We start from the raw sequence: 11,720 nt of genomic DNA, 5'->3' as shown, positions 1-11,720 counted from the left end.
TTGCTGATTTTGGGATTTTGGGTTGAAGAAACTTGCAAGAGAAGATATTTGGGCTTTGAGGATATGTACTGAGTTAGAATATTGATTGATGGATTATAATCAGGATTATTTTTTATTTAGCCCAATTATGCTTTAGGAAGTTAGCCCAATGCTAACACATTTCAACCTCAACACTATATTTATTATTCTACGAGTACTGCCTTCGTTCTTTAAAGATAACTTCATTGCATTTTACGAGGTTGTCAAATGCTAAACATACTTCGTATTTTCTAACACGTAAGTTTATAAATCCGTTTAAAATTATCTTAAGCTTACTGATTAAAAGTATTTCAAATAAAAAAGATACCAAAGGAGGTTTCTTATACAAGTATTTTTTAACGTCAACTATGAACTTGGATGATAATAAACGGAAACTTGAAGTGTCATTTAGCAGGCTGTTTTTTAGAAGCATCAAGGATTACATAGGCTTATGAGATTAGAATGGTTTGTAGACCGTATGGCCTTAAATGGGTTTGTGTGATGGGCAACACAAAGCCAATGTTATCTACTATATTTCATCTTTTAAAATCGCGTGTAATAGAAAGGTCATTCATAAAAATTATCGATTCTAAAACTCATACTTCGTATATGACTAATTGTTTCTATAGTTCATACCGTAACATACTATATACTTTATATGACCAAGCAATTTTAAGAGCACATACTGCACATTTGTTTGTAAAAATCAATCTATAACTGTTTTTTTTTTCCAATTAAGTCAAATTTCAAGAACCAACTTAGTTTATTAGATTAACTCATTGATGTGTTTCAATGTTTATTTCACCTCATTTTTTTTAAAGCCACCTTCAATAATAAACAAGTGATGAGTGAACTAATTATTGCCAAATTGGAGAAAGAAGTTAATTTGTTTGTTTTGTATGATTAGCTGTTTACATTATGACTTTTCAATTATGTGAAAAGTCATCATCTTAATTTCTCAAATGGTATGGATAATTTCACTTTAATGATGTGAAGCTTGAAAAATCATGTTGAAAAAAATAGACAAATAATCAAGCAATTGCCACTTTCAAAGTGAAATTTAATCCTCTTTATTACCATTAATAAATACTAGTATAAATACCGTATATATACATTTAACAAACTTGGGAAAAAATACAACTCCAATTATGATGGAGGGTTCAGTTATGCCTCTTTGCTAAAAATCTTTACAAACTGCATTTCAAAATAAAAGGGGGAAAACTGGAATTTGTTAGCTTCCTATTACACCATGCAGCTTCCCACAAGGCTAGCTGTTCCACAACTTGATCATCAAAGCGCGAAGCATAATCTTCTCGGGATTGAAAGATGATTATGGATCGGATCATATATATGTACTCCCGCTGTAAGGATTTAGTTGTCACAATACGTACCCATGCATGTCAACGTGATAATTAATTCCTGACAGAGGGAGTAGTACTAGTAACGTAACGTGGTTATTTTTAAAAAGGTCAAACCTTCATACGCCTTAATGCAATGTAAGCCAATAACCTGAACCCAACAAACATGATCAACATCACTCCTACACTTGCTAGGGGACTGATCTGCCCTACAATGTCTTCGTAGATGAACTTGCAATTAGCCACATTACTCGAATGATGGCTCGAGCAGCCAAAGAGCGACGAAATTCTTTCGCCCCCATCATATTGCACATCAATTAGTAGTCGATAGCAGTAAAATGTAAGTGATGCATACTTAACCCACCCTAAGCACCTTGGCAATTTATGCACGTAGAACCCTCCAGTCAATACACAAGCCAACATAATGATTGTAACAATCGTAGAAGCTCGTTTGGCATCCATTATAATCGCGCCTAGAGCAAGCCCAAGGCCTTGTGCAACGAGCACGTACCCTATAATAACACCCAAGGATTGTAGGAAGGTCCAAAGCTCAGGCCTTAAGCCAGTCATCCAATACACCAATGTAAGAAAAATTGATGGTAGAATTAGCTCCAAGGGTAGATCACCTATGATTCGAGCCATGAAGTATGAAGACAACGAGTACATTCCAGAGGCACGCTCCTTAACAAAGATAGACCGGTCTTGAGGGAACGCGAAGACAGCATTAAAAGAAGGAAACACACCCCAAAAAATCGAGATGAAGTAGAGCAACCCTAACCTATCTTGTACATCTCGATAGTCTGATTTCCACCACATAATCCCAGCTAGAAGTGCAGCCGCGATTACCTGTGAGACTCTAAGGGAGTTAAAAGACTCGTGTCTTCGCTCTTTTAGGCTCCTTTGGAGAAGGATGCTAAACTGGCCGAACCATGAGAATATGCCGTTTTTGATGTATTGCTTCGCGCTTCTTCTACTACCAACCACTGTGTTTTTTGCCAATGTGTTCTTGTTATTGCTTGTATTGTCTAAGCAGGCTGTTTTTACTCTAGGAGCTAATACAGTGTTGTATGCTGTAACAAGTGCTTGCTTTGTACTCGGTTTATTACTCTCGTTTACTCCATCTGGCTGGTGAGAAATGCCTGCATATACAACAATTTCATGAACGTCATTACACAACCAAAGTTCTTAATAATCATGTTGAATAACAAAACATGTATACGACGAACAATAAGCATGTATACTACTAGTAATAACACTAGCTAGCTACTCGATGGACAACTATGTTCACGACTAAAAAAAAGTACATAACCCGCAACTTTAACAATTATTAGTAGGTCCAACATACAATCATCAATACGTTTATTAATATACTATGATCAAATCACAATCATATTAAAGTATAATGGTAACAGAATAGTGCAAGTATTAAAAGAGTATAATTAAGATTAGTGATGTGATAGTGTCACTACCTAAAGAGGAAGCAATAAGAAAGGTAAGAATAAAAGAAGGCCAATGTTGGTGGAGTATGGTGGGACTCCATTTAAGCTTTTGGTGCTCACTCATCAAATTAACCAAAAACCTCTTTTGTTTACGTTATTCAATGCGTAAGCACCCTCAAAGTAGCCTCACACGTGGTCATACTTTCTAATAAATATTCCATACTTTTATTCATAACATTATATCAACCTAAAAAAAAGATAGGAAAAAGGAAAGGAAAGTAACATGGTAAGTTTGATAAAAATAAAGTTTGATAAGATGTTTATCCGGATACAATCTGTCTATGAATAATCATATCCGTTAATATGAAATGGTGAAAGGATGGTGGAATTGATAGTCTGGGATATTAAAATAATAAACAAGTTTAAACAATGTGACAATTTATTCTAGCTAGTTGACTTGATTATTGATATTAATTAAATGTGCACGAAGTATGGTAAAAGTGTATTATGCTCTTGATATTGAAACTATCATACAATATGTATAATAAGATGATGCTATATGGTTTATAGTATAAAGTATATATAAATTAAAGGTCCAAGATCAGCTTATGAAAGTGGGTACTCCATTTACATGACTATATATTACTATCATGGAGCGTTATTTACTCTATAATTGTGCTTGGAAATGACATGATAAATAATTAAAGATGCTAAACAGCAAATAAAGTGGTGAAAGTATAAATATTTTGTCAAAGAGATGAAGAACCCTACCCACGTGAGGATCACACTTTATCTTTAGAATCGATTGACAAGCTTTTATTTTGATTGAGAAATATATTATTGGAAAACAACTATCAAAATTAACATGTTTATTAATGCATTATTGTTATATTACTATTATACAAATCGACTAGAATGAGGAAAAAAAAATGATTCTAAAAATGGCTAAGCACAAACTTAAACAAAGGCTAACATATATTCGATTTTTTTTATTATCATTGTTGAAAAATATGTTAGAAATGAAATTTTGGAATGTTGAATAGTTGAAAACAAAATAAGAGAAGAGCAAACAAACTCCTACAGTCTTAAGAAAATGACTGCTAAGTCAGTACATTGAACTAATTATATATTCGAGAAATGATTTTATTGAGAAAAATTCGGACCAATAGTACGAACAATATCTAGCATGATTTTGAAAATACAATCCAATATTCAAAATAGTAAAATACCTATCATAAAAACAAGAATATTGGAGGCCTATTGCACTAGCTAGATTCGCACCTCTAACATTGAAGAACTAGTGGTAAATTCCTATTTTTTTAAAAAAATATATTTTTCACACATTTAGTTTATCCAATAGAAAAAAAGGGGTCAAAAATCATTTGGTACTTTCCATTAATATTATGGATATGCTAATATGCTATCATACGCACTAGATGTCGTCACATATCATCAAATACTCCAACTTGATACTTGTCTTCATAATGGTGTCTATGAACGCAACAGTGTGCCAAAAGACTATGTATTGTAGTGAATCATTGCAAAATATTAGCCATGACCTCAACCATCCATTAAACTAGACTATGAATGGTATTATGCCTAGTCAAAAGTGCATTAATACTAAAGCATTGTTTGTTTTGTAGTATGTCGCTTAGACTTTAATTTGATTATATATAGGATTTTGAATCGAACATATCAACGATCAATACTGCTACCTACGTATGTAGAAGATTTTCTATGTAACAATTGCACCATGATATATTATTGATATTTGTTAATCTGAACTTATTTAAACTAGACTATATGGCTTGTACTTGTTTTTTCACGTAACTTTTAAAGTAATGTGTAAAGATGAGTTTTGTTCTCTGGTAATTTATGTTCGCAACTTCATTTTCACCACTTCTTACAGAGTTGTGGAAGCTCAACTATGTAATCTTAAACTTGCACGCATTAATCATGAAATAGAATAACATCCAAGTTGATTAAGGCTGCCCACTAGTACTAAGTACTGATTAAGGATGACTACGTTGAAAGTTTAGTATGTTAATCAGTAGTTATCAACAAATCTATGACATAGTATAATTATGTGTTAATATGTTATCACATCATACTTACTTTAAACTATGCAATTAATATACGGAACTTTATATTTATGGAAAAAGATTTATCAATTTTTTTCTTTTCTAGGCGGGATAGGGTAGGAAGACAGTACACCATCAAAGGTGAACAATATCTTTAAAAAAGATAATGGGATATCGAAATGTAAAGAAGCTTAAAAGACACAAAAGCTATGAACATATAATTTTATGAAATATCATTCAATTTATTACTAAGGTGTACTTTGTTTTAAAAGAATTTGAGACATGTCTCCCACAACAAAAGAAAAGTAACAAAGATAAATAGCCAAATAAGACATACTATATAGGAATATAATCCACATACATGGTACTAACCAATTTTTTAAAAATAACTCATAAAAAAATATTGCCATCCAGCTATAATATGTTAGTAAGAAATAGACATTTTTGTTTTATTATGAGTTAAAAGAGGGTGCACTAGGTATAGATTCGTACGTGACACATGAAGCTACACGATCAATTTTCTAGAATAGGTATTTTCTTGACTAAATATGGGATGTGTTAATTAGTGGGATAAAAAGATGTATATTCAAACTCTAATAGTTTATACACTGTGTTGGATAAAATCTTTATTAGGTCAAAATAACAATTATCTTGATAAATAAGATTAATATGATCATTATTTAATTATCCTTATTAGTAAAAGGAGATAAAGCAATGATCAATGTTTACTAATAGTATATATGGGAAACTATAATGTGTCACTATCAGTATGGAGATTAATATGCATGGCCTATGATAAGATACAGTATGATCTTTTTTATCAATATTGGACCATTTGATTGAAGAAATTAATTGTAAGTCTTTTATTCACACAGGAAAAATGTTCTCTCCATCATGAGATAACATAACTAATTTGGTATGGGGTCACATTTTCAACAAATTAAATAAAACATTTTGTCAAAAGTTTTCAAAATTGATTTAATAAAAAGAAATTTATACGGAGTACTATATTTCAATAATACGAGTATATTTATAGGTCCAATATACATTTTAAAATAGAAACTTGACCTATTATTTAGAGACATTGAGAATCCGTACACGCAAATAAGAAGTTAAATTGCATAAGGGCTAAGGGGTGTCCCTTTTCTTTGAAAAGAATTTGTAGAAAAGCATGAATTCTGAACCAGTAGAATGATTCTAAACACAGTAATCAGGCAATGGTGGCCCAAATGCTTGACAATTCAGACTAAGATAATCTTCATCTTTGCCCTACAAGGAGTTGTAGGACAGAGATTGTTTTTCTAATTAATTTCCAAATTTAAAGGATGTTTAAGCATGATTCTTTTAAGTATTATTAATTCTGTTTTTTTTTTTTTTAAACTTTGTTAGTTTGATACGTGTCATTAATTATTTGATACATAATATGCTACGTTATATAGGAAATTCCTTGCTTAATATACTGTTATAAAAAAAAATATTTAAATGTTAAAAGTTTGATGTACAGTTTCTACAACTTAAAGATTCTTAGAAACGTACGAGTATAAGAAGCCTCGAATTTGGAATATTGGGATTAAACAATTATGCTATCTTATCATACAAAAGCATGATATTGATGTATTATTAATAATTTTAGCATCATTAGAAAGCATGATTTAATGGGCTAATGAGTTGTTAATACAAATTTGTTAAAGCATGGTGGAATCGGCATATATATTTGTGTCTAGATTTTATCACTTAATTATATAATGAATTAAATATGCAGTGCCTTGTATTTCAACTCTAATCAGTATATTCGTTTATCACTAAGGTTTTCGTTTTCTAATAAAATGATTTTTTTTTGTTCAATTTAAATTTGGAAGTTTCCTAAAATATTATTCAATCTCTTTTCAATAATTGCTAGACGATCTAAATACACGCGAAGTGTGCTTTAAATTTCAATAATCATAAATGACTATCATTTTAAAAGATTATACTTTAAATAAGAATATTTAAAATATTTTAGGTGAACAATAAATTACTATTCAAGAGTTTATTTGTTAATAATTTTTTTTTAATGCAAAACTATTATTCAAGAGTTGACTTATCAATGAAAGTGTAAAAGGATTGAATTTGTAGCTCATTATATACAAGTGAAATTGTTGCTTTCAATTTCTTACACTCCATATATTGATTATCGATAACCCTTACAGATTTTTAAACATTAATATTTTTAACAACACACAAAAAATAAAAAAAAATATGAATAGGTGAATAGTAACTTTATCCTACATAATTCTAAAGTAAAGTGAAATGTAAGCAAAAATGGTAATGACTTTTCCAAGGATTGAAAAAAAAGAAAGTGGCTAGAATAATTCCCAAAATTATTGAGCTTACTCTTTTGCAAAAATTTTGTGGGTGGGTGGTTAAAGTTAAGGCAAATAATAAAAGAAAAGAAAAAAAAAAGTATGAAAAAAAGGAAAAGGAGTCAAAAATAAAGAAAAACTATTAGTGGACTGAAGACTGAAAAGGAGTGTGAAAGAGAAAGCTAACTAGCTAAGATGAAGCAAAGGGCGACATCTGGCAAGAAGGTACGTAAAATTATTAAATTTCTATTACTATTATCCAACACAAAAAGAAAAAGAAAAGAAAAAAAAGGCACCAACTTTCCCATGTTCTTAGAAATATTCAATGAAAAATAAGTGCAATTGCAAAACAATCCTAATTTTATCAATTTAGGACAATTGCTATTTGCTCCCACCACCTCCAACACTAGCACACTTTTCTCTGTCGTGCATGTTGGCTAAATTTTGTTCATCTCCTTTCTTTCTTTAATTAGGTATACCATTTTGTGTGTGTACACTTTTATTTTAATAATTGGGGTAGAGAAAGCTATGGAGGAAATAAAGGTAAATTAAAGCTCGTTACATATCACGTTGTACTAGAATCGTGACATTTTCTAGACTCGGTGAAACATATGGACAAGTTACTTTAATTGAGTAATTTGTTTTTTCCTTATTGAGTTGAGTTGTTAGTTGTATATTATTTATAGGCTTTAGCTTAGGCGATTTCCCTACACGTATTTTTTCTAAGTTTGTCAACCTATATACATTAACAGTATATGTTGTTTAAGGTTTTAACACATCAATTAAGAATCTTAATTAGTGGGGGAAGTAAGATAAAATCTTAAAAAGTAATTTACCAATAATTCTGATCTCTTTGTTAGTGTCAGAAGATATACACAAGCATTTTTAAAAAAAATATTGTGTACGGGGCCAATAGAATAAGATGGTTAAAGAAATTCAGGTATGCATAATTTTTGTGCCACAATACATATTCCCAATACATAAAATTATATTTATATATGATTATTTATAAATAATTATAAACATTATATTACGGTTATCTATTTATATTAGCCGCCTCAACCATTTTATTTTATTAAAGGATCCTAAACTATTTGGCTGTATTGGCGTATTTGTGAAACAAACTTAGCCTGAAATATTATTAGTTACGTGATTTTGTTACAAAATTTAAGATGAGATTTTGGCTTATATTCAAAAATAATTGATGGTACATTTCTAGTACTACGAATCGAGTACATGATTCTAAAAATGAGTAAGTCGGCATTATTATTGCCCCCCTCTTTTTCATGACCAAGTATGGAAGTAAGTGACTCTTTAAACTTAACTCATTGCACTTCATAAATAATAAGCTACACCTATAAATGAACTTAAGTGTATTAAAAGAGAATATTCAATAATAGCAGGCAAGTACGAAGTATAAGCTAGCTATGTATAGTTTAAAACCGTAAGTGGGGTAGTAGCTTCGCACGACCATGAGAAAGGTGACGATTTAAAGGACAGAGGGAGTATACGAACAAGTTATTAGTGTTACGGTGCTCCGTATTTGATTTCAGTACTTGAGTGAGAGTTAGTAGATGAGTGTCATTACAGTACATTATAAAATCACAATTTTAAGAAAAATTATATTATTCACGCCTAATTTTAATGCCGCTATCGATTGTACGATGATCCGACAAATAAAAAGACTAATCAATACGACATATTGCTTCTTCAATAAATTCCATCACTTTCATTATGTAGCTAGTGCCAGAAATTTATCAACTTGCAAGGGTTCCAATCAAAATCTCGCTTCTATTTGAACAAACAACAACTTGTTTTTGTTCTTGTTTCCAAAACATCATTTTTTGACTAATCAAACTACTCGTAATTATTTGATCATTTCACTCATTATTCGAATCCAATCCAACAAATAAAATTAAAAAACAACTAGCAAATTTCGCTCACGACATTTTTCACCTTTAATAATTTAATGTAATAGAATTCCCTATTATATAGGTTAGTACTATTTACGGACAAATTGTATTGTTATCAAATTTGAAATGACTTTTATTCCACTATTTTTAGTTTAAATTTTTTTAATAGAAATTTTATTTACATAGGTTAAGCAAAACATTAAGTTGGATAAACCTCTTTAAGATAATGTATATACTTATTTGTCGAATATAATAACTTTTATCAAATTGTCATGTTAGCTGGCTAACACTTACTACAAAAAAACAAGGGAAAACTTATAAGAACACAAGTGGTTAACTTAAGAGCTAGCTAGCATAATCACATCAACTTAAACCGTTGAGCAATCATTCCCTAATAAAATATACTCGTCTTATTCTAAAATTTCACGCACATATCATGTAACACCTATTAAATCTAACCTAGATACCTAAATCAACACCTCTATCATGCAGGATGCAAGCGGTCTAACTTTGAGAACTACCACGCAAATACTTGCACACGTCATTATTGACGACACAGAAAACAAGATAAACTAATTTAATCACGTCAAAAAAATGAAGAAGAGAGTGTAACAAGGAAGAAATGACGTACCATTAGCGAGATCAAGGAGAAAATCCGCGGGGTTCATAGGAAAAGACGGCTCGAACCCAACCGATTGAAAATACGACATCGACTCATGACCCTTCCCAAAATAAATCGGTCTACCATCACACAACACAAGAACCGAATCGAACATTTGGTAAACCCGGCTCGAAGGCTGGTGAACCGAAGTAATAATTGTTTTCCCTCCTTTCCTAGCCAACCCTTGTAAGGTTAAGACCAACCGATGAGCCGCGGTTGAGTCTAAACCCGAAGTTGGCTCATCTAAAATTAATAAACTCGGGTTCACAAGCATCTCATGTGCGATGCACACTCGCTTTCTCTCGCCCCCCGAGACCCCACGTATGAATGTGTTCCCTATTATAGTGTCCCCGCACTTATGCAATCCTAGCTCTCCAATAACAGACTCAACGACGTTGATTTTGTCGTTTTTGGTGAGGGTGTTTGGTAAGCGGAGGAGTGCGCAGTAGAGGAGTGTTTCTCGGACTGTAAGGTGAGGGTATAGTACGTCGTCTTGGGTTACAAATCCGGTTCGTTTTTGAATTTGTTTTGTAAGCTTTTTGTCGTTCGCTAGGATTGATCCGGTCAGTGCGTGTCCACGGATTCTTCCTGCCAGTGCATTTAGGAGTGTGGATTTCCCGCTCCCTGATGGTCCCAGCACGGCCACGATCTCTCCTGGTGACGCTATTCCGGTTATCTCGTTCAAGATCGTTCTTTCTTGAATCGTTGTGGTAGTCGTTCCTGTTGATGTTGTTGAGCTACCACGGCCACAGATCAATGATTTGATGTTACTTCCCCCTTCATTTGATTCAACCTTCACTTTGTAGCTTATGTCCATAAACTACAAAATATAAACAAATTTAATTTGTTATTTCGTAGATAATTTCACTGTATACCATTTATTTTTCACACAACAATTTTTAGTTTACAATGACAGTAGTTATTACGTACAATCATTATGTTCTCAAATTGACCTATGATCGTCTATGTTAATCATTAGAGTTAAACGTCAAATAAATTGCTAACTACTTTAAAGTAGTTCTAATATAATATCAACCTCATTATCAAAAACCAAGTTAAGGTGATATCTTTGTTAGGCCAGGCTAGGTTTATTCATTCCTACCTTTAATTTGATCCGTTAAAGATATGATATGCTATGTAATCAATATCGAGAAATATATTAAAAAAATATCTTCCATTATTGATTACATACCATATCTCGAACATGATCTACCCTAGGTCGACATCTAAGAGTACGTTTTAAAATCCGTCTTAATATAAAACAGACATAAAACACATTATAATTTATGGTGAAGGTAGACTTTGAAGTAGTAACAACAACAAAGTCCAATCAAGTCAACAAGAAATTGACAACGTATGAAGGAAGTAATTAAAAAAAAATTGGTTGGTACATCAATTAACATACCTTGAGAGTGATAGGATAAGAAGAGCATAATAAAGATGGTGATTGACTTTGGAATTCATGACATTGTGTTTGCGTATTGCCATTGATTTGGTTTGGGGGTTTGTTTTCATAAAATACTGACATTTTTTTTTTCTTAAGGGCTTGTTTGGTTTGGTTTCAAATATTTTCTAGAGAGAGAAAGTTTGTGTGAAGTAGTAGTTTTTAGAGAGAGAAAGAGTTTATGAAGGGAAGATGTAGAGAAGTGAGGAAATGAAGAGGAGGGGTCTATTTATTAATTTAAATTTTGGTGGTGGGTCCAAATGGGTTAATAATATTAGAGGAGAAAATATATTTTTATATTTTTAATATTTTGGTAAAGTTGAAAATAAATTTTTTTGTTAAAAAAAAAAAATAAATTATGGTATTTATGAAGTCATGAGAGAAATAAAGTAATTAAGTAAGAGATTAAGAGATGATGGGTGCCACGTCATCAGCGGGAAACCAAACTGTAGAGGAGTGCAACG

The 11,720-nt window shown here is 31.6% G+C and overlaps 1 protein-coding gene across 1 annotated transcript; it reads right to left on the bottom strand.

Moving 5' to 3' along the window:
• Nucleotides 1–1,072: 1,072 nt before the first annotated feature.
• LOC145614526 (ABC transporter G family member 25-like) lies at nt 1,073–11,436 on the bottom strand. The gene is made up of 3 exons (XM_081669581.1): nt 11,218–11,436; nt 9,783–10,632; nt 1,073–2,515 (listed from the first exon to the last, which is right to left on the bottom strand). Exons 1-3 carry the CDS (start codon nt 11,338–11,340, stop codon nt 1,488–1,490), a joined length of 2,001 nt encoding a protein of 666 aa, XP_081525707.1. The 5' UTR covers nt 11,341–11,436; the 3' UTR covers nt 1,073–1,487.
• Nucleotides 11,437–11,720: the final 284 nt, after the last annotated feature.

The sequence above is a fragment of the Chenopodium album genome, chromosome 25 (genome assembly GCF_948465745.1).
Source record: "Chenopodium album chromosome 25, dcCheAlbu1.1, whole genome shotgun sequence".
NCBI lineage: Eukaryota > Viridiplantae > Streptophyta > Magnoliopsida > Caryophyllales > Amaranthaceae > Chenopodium > Chenopodium album.
This window is presented reverse-complemented; position numbering and strand designations above follow the sequence as displayed.